This window comes from Diabrotica undecimpunctata, unplaced genomic scaffold (assembly GCF_040954645.1).
Source record: "Diabrotica undecimpunctata isolate CICGRU unplaced genomic scaffold, icDiaUnde3 ctg00001755.1, whole genome shotgun sequence".
Lineage (NCBI taxonomy): Eukaryota > Metazoa > Arthropoda > Insecta > Coleoptera > Chrysomelidae > Diabrotica > Diabrotica undecimpunctata.
The window spans coordinates 8,357-26,653 of record NW_027312712.1 but is presented as its reverse complement, the minus strand read 5'-3'; the positions used below and the strand labels follow the sequence as shown (position 1 = coordinate 26,653).

Here is an 18,297-nt window from a genome sequence, read left to right as displayed (position 1 = left end):
ACGCGCTATCTCAGAGTTAGTAAACTGACTTCGGAGTTGTACCATTCTTGAGGAATCTTTCCTTCATCAATTATTTTATTAAATAAAATATTTAATACCTGTTCTATTTTTCTTCCACCGATTTTCAACATTTCGACTGTAATTTTATCCTCTCCCGGACATTTATTCGTTTTTAGTTGATTTAGGGCCATTCTTATTTCATAGTCGGTTATGTCAGGTATTTCTTCTGAGCAGGTGTTAATTATTGTTCGTTCAGTACGTCGTTGTTGTGGTTGTGTATTTGCCGAGTATAATTTAGTGTAGAATTTTTCAATGGCCTCGCTTATTTCCTTTCTGTCTCGGACGGTGACGTTTTTCTCATTTTTTATTTCTATGATTTTTCTTGTGCCGTTTGAGTTTTTTGCTTTGAGTACTTTCATATTGCAGTTATCTTGTATTATATTTTTTATTAGATTGTTAGTATAGTTTCTATGATCGTTCCTAATTTCTTTCTTCACGTTTTTGTTTAAACTTTTGAAGCTGTCCGAAGTTCGATCTGTTCTGTTTCGTCTTTCTTTTAGTAATTTAATTGTATTAGGTTGAAGTTTAGATGTTTTGGCTGTTTTCGTGTTTGAGCATATTTTCTTAACCGATGTTGTTACAGTTACTTTTATTTTATTGGCTAGTCCGTTTATATCCATTTGTCTCAGTGTCTCTACTGATTTTAGTCTTGTGCTTAGCTCTTTTTGGTATTCCGTTTGTTTTTGAAATAGGACATCGGTGGTTGGGTATCGTTCTCGTTTAATAAGTTTGTTTCGTTCTACTCTCGTCTGTATTTTTAGCTCGTCTAGTTATACTGACTGTAGTCACCAAAGGATTGTATATGGACTACCACAATATTCAGTATTGGGTCCTCTACTTTTTCTTATCTTTATAAATGACGTCACTAACTTAAAAATCGATGGAAAAATTTTTTTTTATGCTGATGATACCAGTATCACCCAATATTGTAACTTTTCATGCAACTATAACTTCTGATCTACTAAAAATAAAAACCTGGTTTGACTCTATTACTCTCTTTTACCGTTGATAAAACAGTAGCATTATTCTTATAAAGGAGCTCTTCAACCCTTGATTAACCATCCTTTCATAGCAAAGTTTCGAAAAATATGTTTTTCAAGCAATAACCTCGAAGACCGATGTACCAAAGTAGTATATGGCCCTATACCAAAAACTCAGCATAGACTAATTGGTATTAATATCTTTTCAATTGTCAGACCACAAGCTATTCCATTTAAAAGGAGATTTAACTTCAAAAAGTCAAGCTGGCAAAAGTATGCAGATATGCTAGGTTCTGAGCTGCTACGTCTTGAACCAAAAGTAGCGCACTAGGAAAAATTAGTAGAGGTGTGTACACAATAATGTGTATATAGAAGGTATACCCAGAGGATGTATATTGCAGTTATCTTGTATTATATTTTTTATTAGATTGTTAGTATAGTTTCTATGATCGTTCCTAATTTCTTTCTTCACGTTTTTGTTTAAACTTTTGAAGCTGTCCGAAGTTCGATCTGTTCTGTTTCGTCTTTCTTTTAGTAATTTAATTGTATTAGGTTGAAGTTTAGATGTTTTGGCTGTTTTCGTGTTTGAGCATATTTTCTTAGCCGATGTTGTTACAGTTACTTTTATTTTATTGGCTAGTCCGTTTATATCCATTTGTCTCAGTGTCTCTACTGATTTTAGTCTTGTGCTTAGCTCTTTTTGGTATTCCGTTTGTTTTTGAAATAGGACATCGGTGGTTGGGTATCGTTCTCGTTTAATAAGTTTGTTTCGTTCTACTCTCGTCTGTATTTTAATATTCGCTCTAACCAATCTATGGTCACTTCCGGTATAGAATTTGTTTAGTACTGTCACGTCGGTGCATATGTTTTTGTTATTGGAGAGTATATAGTCTATTTCGTTCTTAGTTTTCTTGTCTGGGCTGATCCATGTCCATTTACGTTGTTTAGATTTTTTAAAGAAAGTGTTGAGACAAAATAAATTTTCGTTGTTTAAGTAGTTGTACAACATCTCACCCCTTTCGTTCCTGTTGTCCAGCCCAAAGCGACCGATATATTGTGTATCGCCCTCTTCTTTTGTTTCAATTTTTGCATTAAAATCTCCTGTGATTATTACGAAGTGTGATTTTTCTTGGTTCCTTGCTGTTGTCAGATCCTCGTAAAATGATTAAGCTTCCTCGTCTGTCGAGTTTCCTGTCGGTGCATATCCATGTATTATCTGTAAGCTGTATCTACTGTTCAAAGCGATGACAAGATATATGACTCTGTTTGATACTGCACAGAACTTTATAGGGAGCTCGTTAGCCCTGTGAGGGAATAACGATACTTTATAGGGAGCTCGTTTGTTTATCAGGAACGCTACACCGCCTATGTGATGATTTTCTACGAAGTTTTTCTGGTATAGGTGGTGACCAGATTTTAAGATGGTACATACTTCTCCTGGTAAGCGAGTTTCACACAGTCCAATTATATCCCATTTGATATTTGAGAGCTCTTGTTCTAGTTCGTCAAGGTGTTCTTGGGTCCTCATAGTTCTTATATTTTAAGTGGCTATACGAAGCAATGATGAGTAGTTTTTCTTATTTGATTCAGTCGATTATTTGCCTTCCCCAGAATTCATGAGGCTGACTGATTGTTTAGTGTGAGATTCTGAGTGTTTAACTCTACTCACCTGGGGTAATTTCGTATTGATACTCGACATCTTCAACTTGGGAGGTTTTAGCATATTTAAAACGCCACGCTTGCCGAGCGGGTTGGCGAGTGATTCTATACAATCCCTAAAATCAGGGGATTGCCACTTCCGCCATCCACGCCGTACCGAAGGTATTCTTCTCCGCCGTGTCTGCCGTTGTGGACTTTATCCGTGACCCTGGATAAGGGACCCTAAGCAGGTACTAGTTTCCCGGGTCAGGAAACCCCTGAAATCTGCGGAGGGCAGGAATTGATTCATTTCCCTGATAGGACTATCCAGAGGAGTTCCTACCCCGCTACCCGCGGGTATCAGAGTTAAAACACACCATCAAAAGATGTCATAGAATAAACAAAGTTTTACTATCCTTACCAAAATTTTAGAATGTATTTTGTCCATTATTTTATGTTTGTGTTATTAATGTTGAGGCAAAGTTTATTATAAATAATCTTAACAACTAGTAAGTTGCACTAACGAATTGTGATATTTTGTAAATATTTACATTTTCTTTTTATCTATGTTACAGCGTTTTGAAAAAGGAATAAAACAATTCCGAAAGCTAGACAGTAAGTCAAAAGAGTGCTTTTTTAACATCCCGGCCAACCTTCTGATTGCAGCCCTAATAAACTGGTTGTATATATATATATATATATATATATATATATATATATATATATATATATATATACATACATATATATATATATATATATATATATATATATATATATATATATATATATATATAGGTATATGTATAATAAATATGTAAACAAAAATATTCTAAAAGAATTTTTAAATATTCCGTTTAAATATTTATGGAAGAATATTGAAATACATATCTCTACAACTTGCTATCAAACGACCTCGATTTTAAAAATATTTACTAACTTTCAAAGAAATCCTACCGAATTCCATTGCCGGCACTGGAAAGGGTCATCCGGAATTCTTGGCATGTATTGCAGGAAAAGGCCAGAGTTAGCTTTGTTAAAGACATCTGCGTCAGGGCCGGAGTAGAAACTTTTGTAATTGGATCTAGCTCCTTTCGGAAGTTTACGTTTTGGTATAATCGACCAAATTACCTTTTAGGGGAACTTCTTAGACCCAATTTGCTACGCAGAGATACGGCTAAGTAAGCCTGTGGTTATCAGATTAAATCAGAAAATACTAGTTAAGCGTTAGCTTACAATTATTATAACTATTAAAAAAATTTAAGTTAAGCGCTAATGAATACAAATGAATACATCATATTAAAAAAAATGGTAAAAAAAATTTAAATTTACATTTCTGATATAGATTCATTGATAGTATGCAATGTGTTAGGTATATCTATGATGGTTTTATATTATATGTCTTTGGTTAACCTATTTTTCTATTTTAGACATATATGACTCACAAGAAACAAAAATAATATAGATAATTCAGAATATTAAATGACCAAAAAGCTAATATATTCAGGTATGTGGGAACGCAAGTGATTTATAAATTAATAGGTAGAATACGAAAAGAAAAAGATATTGTGAAATTCGTTAAAGTGCAGAAACTTAGATGGGCTGGACACATTGCTAGGATGTCCGATTACGAATATACGAAGAGATTAACATTTTCAAAACCAGGGGGCACAAGAAGCAGATGACGACTACGAATGAGATGGATTGATGATGTGGAAGAAGACCTACAGATTCTAAGAGTTAGAAGATGGAGGGAAGTTGCCAGGAATTGACAGGAGTGACGACTTCTTTGTGAGCACGCCAAGATCCACCACGGATTGTCAAGTCACGTATGATGATGATGACGAAATAAAAAATAAAAAAAATGACATCAGACTCTAATATGCCCTATTTATAAAAAGGGAAGCAGAACTGTCAAAATTATTGGAACATTGTGTTGTTATATAATGCCAAAAAATATCAACTTATTTTATAAAGCCAATAAATGCTACAATTGGTAAATTTCAATGGAATTTCAGATACGAAAGCAGGCACTTTATTGCAAATATTTGCTTCGGGAACTAAACCCCTAGAGTTTCTTTTATCTAATCTCTTTATCTTAAAAAATATGTAGAAAAAAATGAGTGAGTTTTAGGGGATTACCTAAATATTGGTAAAAGCAATGTTTGTACACTTCCCGTCATATAAAACTGGTACACTTTTTTTTCCCAATGTAAACCTGTGTTCAGACTGGACACAATGGTCCGTGAATCAATTCCTTGTTGCCATCACAGATAACGGAATTGCACAAAATCTAAATATATAAAAAATAACGTTCAAAAATGTATAAAGTTTTTAGATAGGTATTATTTTTATCAATAACAACAAAAAACCGTATCTAATAAATTTAGTAACCAGAGATAGGGTTGAGCTAATTTTCAAAATGTTTGAAGCATCTTTAAACCTAGGGTATTGGCACAGGGAACATTGGAATGCATATACTGTAATTTTATACTTAGTTTAATAACAGGCAAACTACCAAAATTAAATTATTATTTATTACAACAACAATAAATGTGAAAAACTAACATTATACTTTATCCTACTTATTATAAACTATAAAATATCCGGGACGAAAAAACGCTTTTCAAAACGTGACAGTTACAATCCAATATCTCACTGTAGTGTTTTATTATAATAATTTAAAGTTATGTCTAGATTGATTATCTATCAATATTTTTGAATTGAAATATTTTCATAAATTACAATAAAACACAAATCAATGTGTGGTTACTTAATTGAGATTATGGAAAATTACAATAGTAATAGGAGAATTTTTTAGGATGCATGTTTAAATAAATGTGACTGACTGATAGAGAATGTTCGATAATGTTTTAGTTTTTAGTATACTCAAAACTGGCGGTCTGCCCTGCTTTTAGCTGGTTTCATATAATATTTTCGTTGAACTGGCAACAGTGTCCTAGAAATTAGAATGACACATGTGACAAGACCAACGTACACAACTTAAAAAACACGGTTTTTGGTTATAAGAGTTGTACCAGTTTTTTATGACGCGAACGGTACAAGATGAATCTTGGTGTTTTTTTGTTATGTGTGTGTTTTTATATTTATTATCGTCGTAGTTTGATTAGACAAAACCTGTTCAACCGTGTTCACAGCTCTCGCTCTTATTGACAGTGCTTGTCTAAATAAATAAAACCAATTTCAACGTTGTTGTTGGCTCTAATAATAATCATACCTTAATGGAGACTTAGACAATTTCTCTCAATTTTTGATAAAGAAACGTGGGATTGGTTTCATTAACGATACGACTAACATGAAAAAAAAATGTGACAGTTTAAATATAGTTAAATATAGGAAATCTGGAATATACGGGCCACGTTATGGAAAATGAATGGCTCTACGGACTGTTTTCTTTGACTTTAAAAGGAAAAGTTTACGGAAAAGAGTACCAAAATACATGTTTAAAAAAAATCTAAGCACTTGGTCTCATACGAGTTTGTTCCACACTTATAAAGCCAGAGTTGCTATACTTTTCACAGAATTTTTCTTTAAACTTCCAGCTTACTTTTTATCTTAATATTGTTGCTAAATATTAGTTTTATGTGTGTACTAGATATTAGAAAACTTCTCTAATATTCTAAAAAACCCTGAAAATCTAAAGAAATACTTCTTTAATGTGGGTAAAAATATAACATTAACTGTTTTGCCACAAAATCTTATTTTCTATCTCCCCAATTTAAGAAAAGTCTCCAATTCAATCTTTATAAGACGAGTTGATAAATCTGAACTGATTCAAACAATCAATAGTATTAAAAGCAAATCTTTATTGAGTACTGATAGACTATTAATAAAAATTTTCTTAAATCGCCCAAAAAATGTGTTAAAAGTCCTGGTCTCACTAATTAACGATTCCTTTGAAAAAGGTATATTTCCAAGTTCCCAAAGATAGCAAGATATTATTTCGGTGTATAAGGGTGGTAAAAAATCGAATGTCTACAACTATAGACATAGTGCCTTACTACCGGTCTATATCATATCATATCCAAAATTATTGAGGGACTTATAAAATCCCGAAAGAAAATGTTGTTTTTAACCAGAAAGACATAAGGTCTTTGTCGTTAAAAGCAACATTTTTTTAGAGTCAGTTCGGCTCTTTATCTAATAAATGTACCAGTGTTGCTATGTTTTCTATTGTACATGAAGTCTATAAGCACTAAACAATAATATTTACACTGCCACTATTTTCTGTGACTATGCCAAAGCTTTTGATTACGTAAATTACGATATTTTGGAAAAAAAACTAAATTTCTATGGAACTCGAGGTATTTCTTTGAATTGGTTCCAATCTTACTTGGAAAATAGGAAACAACTAGTTATACTGACTGTAGTCACCAAAGGATTGTATATGGACTACCACAATATTCAGTATTGGGTCCTCTACTTTTTCTTATCTTTATAAATGACGTCACTAACTTAAAAATCGATGGAAAAATTTTTTTTTATGCTGATGATACCAGTATCACCCAATATTGTAACTTTTCATGCAACTATAACTTCTGATCTACTAAAAATAAAAACCTGGTTTGACTCTATTACTCTCTTTTACCGTTGATAAAACAGTAGCATTATTCTTATAAAGGAGCTCTTCAACCCTTGATTAACCATCTTTTCAGAGCAAAGTTTGGAAAAATATGTTTTTCAAGCAATAACACGAAGACCGATGTACCAAAGTAGTATATGGCCCTATACCAAAAACTCAGCATAGACTAATTGGTATTAATATCTTTTCAATTGTCAGACCACAAGCTATTCCATTTAAAAGGAGATTTAACTTCAAAAAGTCAAGCTGGCAAAAGTATGCAGATATGCTAGGTTCTGAGCTGCTACGTCTTAAACCAAAAGTAGCGCACTAGGAAAAATTAGTAGAGGTGTGTACACAATAATGTGTATATAGAAGGTATACCCAGAGGATGTAGTCAACAATATGTTCCCAGGAAGTCCAGTGAGTCCAAAGAAAAAAAAGAACATACGAAACCCTCTATTCCACTGAGAATTATAGCCAAGAAACGGTTGACTGCGGAGCAGTAGTACTCCAACAGCTAATTTAAGCCAGACAGGAAAAGTGGATTAAGACTCTGGAAAAAAGGGACGTGACACATAGTAGAAAAATAGCATGGAACCTTTTAAAAAAAAGCTGTGATCCAAAAGAACATAAACCACCTTGCAAGGTAACAGCAAACGAAGTCGCTGCTCAACTCCTTATGAATGGAAGAACTACGAACTGACATAAGGACCCAAACACTACAGGAAGATTGGATTCGGAGACAAACTACCCAGTAGTTCCTTTTACGCTCAAAGAACTTCACGACGGTATAAACAGGTTATAAAACGGGAAAGCTGCATGTGTGGATGATATATGGAGTAAACAAATAAAGTATCTAGGCCAAGAAGCAAAAAACTGGATCCTTCAATTGTATAACATGTGCTGGAAAGCCTGAGAAATTCCAAAATCATGGGGGAAATCTAAAGTAATAGCCTTGTTAAAACCAGGAAAGGTCCCAGAAAATCCCAGTAGCTACAGACCTATTTCGCTGTTGTGTTACTTTTCAAACTATATGAGAGACTTATACTCACCACAAAAGAAAGAAATGTCGACAAGCACCTCATCCACAACAAGGAAGATTCAGACCCGCCAAATCTTGCACCGCTCAAGTCCTCGCACTAACAGAACACATTGCAGAGGGCTATAAAGAAAAATTTTGACAGCAGCCTATGACACAGTAAATCACAAAACATAGCTCCGCAAATTATACGACACTCTCGATGACCACGATCTATAGTAGAATATACGAGTAAGATCGTATATTCCTTATTGCAAAACAGACGTTCTTTCGTTATGCTGGAGGGTAAAGTAAATAGATAGAGAGTTAAAAAAAACGGCCTCCCACAGGGAAGTGTTTTAGCACCAATGCTCTTCAATATATACACAAACGACTTACCTACGCCGACCGAAACCAAGCACTTCCTCTATGCTGACGATCTTGCAATATGCGCTCAAGGAAATAGTTTTAAAAAAGTGGAGGAGAAACTCGAAACTGCCTTAAATACAATGACTGCGTACTACCTGCAGAGTTCTCTGAGGTCTGCGCTCTCCACCTTCGCGAATAGGAAGTTACAACCTATTTATCTTGGAGTCACTCTGGACCGGTCCATCACCTACAGAAAAACATTGCATACAAACGGGAAGGAACGTAACAACTAGAAACATAATACTCAGAAAGCTAACGGAAAGTAAATGGGGTGCACGTCCTGGCGTTTTAAGAACAACGGCGCAGGCACTGTGTTTCTAAACTGCTGAATATGCGTGCCCCATTTGGGGCAGATCTGCCCACACCAAACAAGTTGATACTAAATGAGACATGCAGGATAGTAACGGGGTGCATCAAATCAACGCCACTCTCAAATCTATATAAAGCAGGGTATTTTGCAGAACGTTCAACACGAAGAGGCGTTGCAGAACAAATAGAGAAAATTAAACAGATCGCGGAAGAGCGGCATACATACCTATACAAAGCTCGAACACAACAAAAGCGACTAAAATCGAGGAAAAGCTTCCTTGAAACAGTGTAGGATGAACCGCCTGAGTATTTTCCTCTTCCCTAGGTTCAATGGACCGGTCAGGTTCCAGACTTTAAAACGTGAAAAACTATGAATAGGATAAGAACGGGGGTACTCCAGTATAATCAAACATGGCAAAATAAGGAAAAATATACCAAGATGATGTAAACTTTGATTGTGGAGAAATACAGAATATGGAACATCTCTTTACATGAAGAAACTGTCCTCAATTATATTAACATGAAAATATTTTAAAACGAGAATAATAATTATAAAAATTTAAACAAATGATTTAATGTTGTTATTAATTAGATGTCATTTATGACTTGCATTTAATTATGACAATGGTTACGAATACAATCTTTTAGTGATAGATACTCTTTTTTAATTTTTAACTTCTATGACACTCTCCGTGACGACGCCATCTTGTAGCCCTAGTTCCGTGACGCGTGCCTCAGCATTTTACTATAGAGAAAAAAAGTACACAAATTGTTGACTAGCCTTTCACATTTATCAGCATGTTAATTTCTTTATTTTTATCCATTTGTTTTCTTTCCTTGCAATTAGTAGTCTAATAAATTTATTACTTTTTAAATATTTTAATTAAAATGTTGCGTTACAAACGTAAAGACAAGAAGTTTTGTTAATTAAACACGTGTTAATACATCTCTAATCCATTGCAATATTTACTTATAAGTGACTTTATATTTTTAGAAAGAACCTACAAAGCTTCTACGTTTTACTGTGCAAACTTTCATTAACTTATTTTCGTTGCTTTTGTTATTTTAACACATACAGATCCTTGTGCTTGTAATTAGGACACTCAATGTTTGCTTGTCTTTCGTTTCCTTGATAAATATTTCCGCAACGTTGTTGCAGCCAACTGCAGATCTTTTTAATTTTTTAGCGTATTTTTGTCTTTTATGATCTCAGACAATAAAAGTATACAATCTCATAAACCATCAACAATAAAAGAAACAATAAACTGAAAACAGAAACAACAAATAGAAATTACAAACGTATTGAAAGAAAATAAGGAAAACAGAAGGATTGATATGCTTAAAACTTCCTAGCTTAAAAAATATGATAAATAAAGAAGAGCAACCCTCAAAACAATAAAAGTTTTATTTGAAATTACTTTTTATTTTGTTTATCTTAAATAAAAACGTTAAACAGCCGTATTGTGTCAAAAACCTGTATTGTATTTATAAGTTTCCTCTTGAAAATTAAAATATTTAGACGATTATTTCCACGGGTTTGAACGTGTGAATATTGAATATTGATAAAACAGCAGCTTATTTATCGAGGCTATGAGTGCAATAACGGACCAACCCACAAAAGTTCAAAATTTATTTTATTGTAGAATATTACCTGTCTAGTTGGAATTTACCAGCTGCATAGTGGACCAATCCACATTTTTCAATTTGTTAGTAGTTGGCTGCACTAAAATAGGTTTGGAACTCCATATTTGATAAGATCTTAGAGAAGCAAAGTGGACCATCCGCGGTTAGTCCTCTTTGCTGCTGACAGACGTTTTTTTCATCATTCTTGATTGATATTTTTGGATTTTTTGTAAATTATTATGGTGACTTAATTATTATGAAATATGTTTATTCTGTTGATATGAATTGCGATGAAGATGTTACAAGTAGAGGTGAGTAAGTATATTTACTAAATAGAAATAAAAAAGTATGAACGTAAGAAACTTTGTTTGTAGGTTATGATTTTATTTTAATTTTCTTATATAGTTTGTGCTTTTAAATAACTCTGATTTTAATATTTTAATTTGGTTTTAATAAATTTAGTTGTTATTCTTGAAAATTTGTTATAAGTAGAGATGAGGTAGATATATTTTTTAAAGATAAATAAAAAAGTATAAAAATGAAAAACGTTGTTTCTAGGTTACAATTTAATTTTAATTTTCTAGGATAGTTTTTGCTTTTAAATAATATCATTTGTTGTTTGTGCGTTTTGTTGTAGGCGGCTCAGCCTCAGAATCAGATCCATTTGCGGATTCTGGATCAGAGTACTTGCCTTCAGATGGAGATTTGGCAGAAATTAGTAGGGACGTGGAAAAGGGCGACGATATAGAAGTAGATATTGATAGAGCGAAATCAACGACATCCAGTCATTATAAGCCTAAAAAGCGTGTCCGCAATCCTGAAAAGTGGTGGAGAAACTTAAAAAAAGAGAAAAAATTGTACTGGACAAGAGTATGAGACTAAATCTGGCAAAATTGTGCGGTCAAAATCTTTTAAACCATTTGAATGCAAATGTAAAGGAAGGTGTTCGTTTTTTATTTCAGCGGAACGGAAAATGGAAATGCATAACAATTTCTATACTTTGGAATCCTTTAACTTGCAAACTGCATATTTATTTGCCCTAATTAAACTCGTTAATAAGTTGGGTAGCTACACTATGAACCCAGAATCTAAGAAGGAAAAAACTAGGCTTTACTTTTTACTTAGTCAGGTAGGTGTTGAGCAAGGTGTGTAAACCATTTTTTTAAGCGGTTTTTCAAGTTTTTGCTAAACAATTAGACAAACGTGGCAAATATCCACCGCACAATAAAATATCTGACGCAAAGAAAATCGAACTAAAGGAATTTACTGAAAAATTTCCATGGTACGAATCTTATTATGGTCGGGAAAAAAGCAACCATAGGAAATACTTTACTGGATTTGAGTCTCGGTAAAATGTACGAGCTATATAAAGGTCAAACACAGAATCCTCTATTCTATTTTATTCTTCGAGAAACGTTTAACAAGGAATATAATTTACACTTTCATCTACCATTTACTGACTCTTTGAAGAAGTGTGATATATTTGAAGTCAAAATAAAGGCAGCCTATAGTGTATCAAGTAAACAACTTGAAACTGAAAAAAATTCATCAAAAGAAGGCGAAAAGTGCTAGAGATTTTTTAAAAAGAGACACCGAAAGCAACAAAACGGAAACTCGACGGTCATCTGTTTCGGTCTGATGAAGACTGCACCTACACCTGTGCTTACCGCAGAATTTTTTAACTACAAGCGGCAATTCTGGATCTACTGCTTCAATGTTCATAAAATGGGAACTAACAACTCGTTTATGTTTGTGTGGGATGAAACCGTCACCTCTAGGGGTCCTCAACAGGATCCTGCATTTTATTTTACATAAAAATTTTTGCAAAATCGAAACAACTTATTATTTATTCTAACCAATGTGACGGTTAAAATCGTAATATTAAAATGTCTTTATTATGCAATTAAATAACTACATCTCCATGTTTTACCGTAGAAGAAATAGACCACAAGTTTTTAGTAAGTATTTATTCTTAATTGCCCTCTGACCAAGAATTTGGTATAATAGAAAAAGGAAAGAAATTTCATCCACATGTATTTATACTCCAAGACTAGCAGATACAGTGATAAAACACGCTAGAACGAAAAATCCGTTTACAGTAATAAACATGAACAAATCCAATTTTTTTTGTACGAAATTGTTTGAAAGTAATATAACCAACAGAAAAGTTTTTGAATCAAAAATCAAAGTAGAGTGACTTAAAATGTAATGGTTAAGGTTTAGAAAAGACTTTGCAAATACTCTTCAATGTAACTATTCCAACAATGAAGATGTTTATTTGGAAACAGTGGATCTTAATAAAACAAAATCTATTTCCAAGAAAACAATGGAATTGCCACTTCTGTATCCAAATGATGATACCATAAATGAAGCTAAAAAAGACCTTCAGTTAATGGAATTGATACCCCCTATACACCATGAATTTTATAAAAACCTAAGATCTTCAGCTCAAGCAGCCGGAGGTGAAGTAATTGGCCCATTTGACGACGGAGAGGATTGGTTATTTTAACTTCATATGTTTTTATACACGATCTGTGGTAATAAACTATTTGATGCAATATCGATTGTATTATTTTGTGAGATAACCCATTCACCAACTAAAATTATTTTAAATGTAAAGTGGACCAATTCACATTAAAAAATCAAATACAGGTATTTATCCAAAATTTTTAATCAAATTTATCAAATAAGTAATATCTAACATACTTCAATTCATTCAAACTAAAAACTATTCTAAAGAAAGGTTACATTGGATCTCCTACTTTTCACTTTTTGTTCGAATCCATTTTCTAACACTTATCAATATTGGGGTTAGTCCGTTATTGACCTCATAGTCTCAATTGAAATTTGGCGCCGATTTGTTAAAAAATTATTAAACGGTTTTTTAACGAATTTTACTGTAATAAACTTCATATTGAATTTGAATTAAAATAAAATTTTAATTTTGTTTATGCGTGACGAAAAGTTAATAAAATAATAGTTGGATACACTATCCGAAAACAACACAAAGAGGGCCTGTTGACCTAGAGAAGAAGCACAGAAACTCCAGATGACCAAAAATATAAGTGAATTTAGCGATATAGTACACTATAATATTTACGAGGACTTGCCAGATATTAATGATAATTATCATTTAAATTCAAATTCAGATTGTACAGACTCTAATACAGATAATTCAGATCCATCCGACGCAAATTTAAATTTAAATTCGAATATTGATGCTGAAAAATAAATGCTGACATAAACATAAATTCACGTCCATCAGACAAAAATACTGTACACAACTCTAACATTAATGAACTAAATGTTGATAAAAACATAAATTTAGGTCCATCAGATACAAATTTAGAAATAAACATTGATCTTCTCCTTATGGTGCCCTATCCAATTAGTGGATGTTGTCGACAATTCTGGCATACTCCTCTAGGTCTTGTGTGGCTCTAAAGAGTGCATGGGCATCGAGGTTTGTTCAATCCCTTATGTTTTTAAGCCATGAGTATTTATTTCTTCCGATGCCCCGTTTTCCTTCCATTCCTTAATAAGCTTTAAGAACTAGTACTTCGAATTTCAAAATATATGACACAGATAAGCAGTTTTTCTTCTTTTTTTTATTGGCAGCAATGCTCGTTCTCTGCCCATTCGATTTAATACTTCGACATTTGTTGTGTGATCTATTCAGGAAATTTTAAGTAGTCTTCTAAATACCCACAATTCAAACACCTCCAATCGGTTCATCACATTGGCCTTTATGGTCCAGGTTTCTACACCATATAGCAGTATGAAGTAAACATTAATAAAGTAGACAATAATGTGCATGTGCATGACATAGAGTTAAAAGTGACTATCAATATTACCCATAACGATAGTGATAATGACAATAATCGCGATAGACATACAAAATATCAGCGAAACTAAAAAAGCAATTCTTCCCGGGAAAAGACTCGGATAGTAGTTTTAAAGACTGTCCTGTTAAAAGAACTAAAGAAAATAGAATAATGGAGATCGAATCGAACGTAGCCAACTCAATGCCAACATTGGTTGTGCAAATGAAGAGAATTAAAGAGTAGAACAAATGTCTGACAAATCAAATCCGTCATATGCAGGAGGAAAATAAAAATATACTAAAGGAAAATTAAAAACAACTGGCCAGATTTAAGGCAAAAATAACCATTAAGGACTTAGAAATTCAAAAATTGACACAAAAGTTATTTGAAACGATTAACAAAAATACAGAAAAAGAAAATCCGATAGATAAATCTATTTAAGCTAAAAAACCTGCACATAAACCAAAAACTGTGCAAAAAACGATTGAATGGCAGGCAAAAATGCAAGAACAAAATAGACTCAGTACTAGTACTCGACAAGCAAATATATACAAAGAAAACGAAACAAACAATGGACAGTCCAACGAAAAAAAAAAAAACTCATAAAAGAAACAAAAAAAAATGAGTGATGCTAAAAAGCAGACACTAATAATACAAAAGAGAAATAAAAAAACATGCAAAGCCAAAGGCATGCTAACAAAACAACAAGAAAAAGAGAATAATCACGACATTATAGTAAATATGAAAACTGAGATAATAAAAAAAAATGAAGAAAACTGAGCCCAAACCAACGGCACAAAACCAAAACGCTGAAAAAACAGCAGAAAAATAACAACCGAAGAATGTTGCGCCCAAACTATTGGCAATCATCCTAAAATCGGTTGGAAAAAGCCAAGATATTTTCCAAAGAGCAGCAGAGAAAGGCAGAGGCTCGACAAACAAATCTGCCTAATCTGGCAGATCGACCGTAATCCAAACAAATGACAGATGGCTACCTAAACATGATTAAAGTGTTGGAGGAATATAAGACAAACAATAAAATAAAGTGGATTGCCTATCCAATTCATGTTAAAAAAAGCAAACGAGTGGTGATAAGAGGACTGTCGGAAACAACAGACATAAAACTCATCCAAAAAGAATTGAAAGAAAAAGGCACTGATACTATCAAGGTATCAAACATAATATCCAAAAAGAAGACAAAAAGCGACAACTACTTTTCCTTGTCACCATCAACGAAAAAGATGACCAAAAATCAAAAAAGTCACCGATCTCTGCTCTATGAGGATATAATGTAAAAGATAAAAAGAAAAATAATAAGGAAATAATGCAGTGCTATAACTGTCAGGGATTCTTTCATGGAGCAAAGGCCTGCCACTGTGGCTCAAGATGTGTCAAGTGCGGAGAAAATCACTTAAGCAAAGAATGCCAAAAGGACACTGATTTAAAATGTGAAAACTGTGGCGAAGTATATACAGCAAATTACAGCGGTGGTACAAAGGCACTTAAAAAGAAAAATTATGACACACAACCAGGAAGCAGAAGCATACAAAGTGCACCAGTACCAGAATCTGTCAGCTACGCACAAGCAGCCAGGAAGACACAACAGCCGAAAGAACCAAAGTCGTCAATTCTGAAACAGCAATTTTTATAACCAGCCTCAATGGACATAAAAGAAATTTATGTTTATATTCCAGAAGATGACTAGTTTAGTAAGCGCAATGGGCCGTATTGGCGTAAGCAGAACTGTCTAACCGGTTAGATAATCTACGAATAGGGTCATGGAATTATAATGAGCTAAAACAAAAATCAACTCTCTGGACGAGTTTGCCAACAGACTCGAACTAGACATCGAGGCTTTACAAGAAACTAAAATAATGAAACAAAACAAAAACAAAATTTCCGGGCCATGATGTCTACACTAATGACTACTGGGCCACATCGGGAGACACTGCCATTCTGGTGAAAAAAGGAATCGAAGTAATTTCTACACCGGATGGTGTCGCCCAGCCTGCTGAATTGTGATTGGTCAAATGGCAACAGTAATTGCAGCCAATCATAATTCAGGAGTCTGTTGCTCATTTTCTGTATTATCGTTGGTCGAAAAGCACCTGAGTTGCAGCCAATGATAATACTGAAAATTGGGCATTGGTTGTCGTGCAGGTCCAATCGTAAAAAGGCCAAAACGACCGTTACAGATTGACCAATTTTTTGTTGGATAAAAAATGTGCACGACGGCCAGGACATCAGACCGGGTAAGGATAAGTCCGCTGGTCCAGCCTTCTTGACATGTTAGAGATCCTCTGATCGATTCAGTTCTCAGAGCCTCTGTTTTATTTTCCCAGAACCTAACTTTCTCTACATATCCAGAGCCTAACGCTCTCAGCTTTAAACCCAGAACCTCACGTTCTCAGCTTTAATGTCGGTTTGTTTCCAAACCAACAGCGGCCATTTTTGAGGGATTTATTTCTGCTTTTCGACTTAGTCGAATTTGCTAATATTTCCCTTAAGAGCGTCGCAATTATCACCGATTTAATCTGTGTTTTTGGACTTAGTCCAAGATCTGATTATTTCGGTATCTTACAAGTGGTGTAAGAAATTCTTCTCTTCCAGGATTCTGCTAAGTCTCTACTTCACGGGACTTTGTCACCGGACGGTGGTAATATCCTTAGAAAGAATTGAAAAATAAATAAAACTTATAAATTGCGTTTTTATTTTCTCTTTCAGGTACACTGATAAATAAACTTATAAATTGCGTTTTATTTTCTCTTTCAGGTACACTGATAAATAAACTTGTAATTTATTTTCAACCTTGCTTTTGGATATTTACATTGTTTTCAGGTACACTGTTAAAAACTTGTAAATTATTTTCAACTTCGATATTTGGTATTTATTTCTTTTACAGGTATAAAATAACTTGCAATATTTTCTCAATTTATGTCTATTTTATACTATATAAAATAACTTGTAATTTTTCCCACATTTTTATAGGTCTCAGCGAACAAAACTCGAAAAATTTTTCGAATTTTGTTTATAACTATTTTGTTTGTGTACTTTTGTTACTTTTTATTGTTGATTAGCCCGAATGGCACTATAACAAACATCCCTAACTTTATCTCAAGTCCCTAGCTCAATTCCTTCATACTTTAGAAATATTTGACAAGTGACATTTTCTATGCTTACTAATTTGAATTTGCTCATAACTTGACTAATAGTTATAAATAATATACTTTACCTTACAGAGTCTTAATTAAGAATAATTAGCATATAATCTTCCCGATTCCCGGATCAGGAGATAATTATCGATTTATTTCAGATTCTTAGAATAAGTTCTTACGTATCTGCTTTAATAATTTAATTATTATTATCTCAATAAACATTCTTTATTGTGTTTCTTTATTAAAAAGGCATTTAATCCTAGCTAAGTGTCCATAGCCCATGTTTATGGCCACTGACCGAGAACCCTATCCTCTTAGGTCCCAGAAAGCGATGGATAGAGCGAGTAACGAGCCTTTTCTCCCTCCCGAGGGAGCTGAGAGTCCTTCACGTTACCGACAATGGTCTGGTCACTAGGTAAGCCTCAATATTGAGGATCAAAACGAGAAATCATATGCTGAAGATTGTTTCAGCATATGTTAGACTGAATGATCAGATCTTTAATGAAGATCTGAATGTTATTTTGGACACAGAAAAGTACACCATTATCATTGGAGACCTCAACGCAAGATCGCCCAACTGGTTTGACAGAACCACAAATCGTAATGGGAGACTATTGTGTGGCTATCTAGAAGACACACAAAACACCATAGTGGTAGGACTCACAAAACCTACATA

At 33.6% G+C, this 18,297-nt stretch overlaps 1 protein-coding gene across 1 annotated transcript; it reads right to left on the bottom strand.

Annotated features, from left to right (window-relative positions):
- Positions 1–2,205: 2,205 nt before the first annotated feature.
- Positions 2,206–2,568, bottom strand: LOC140431709 (uncharacterized). Its single transcript, XM_072519593.1, has one exon. It carries the CDS (start codon positions 2,566–2,568, stop codon positions 2,206–2,208), a length of 363 nt encoding a protein of 120 aa, XP_072375694.1.
- Positions 2,569–18,297: the final 15,729 nt, after the last annotated feature.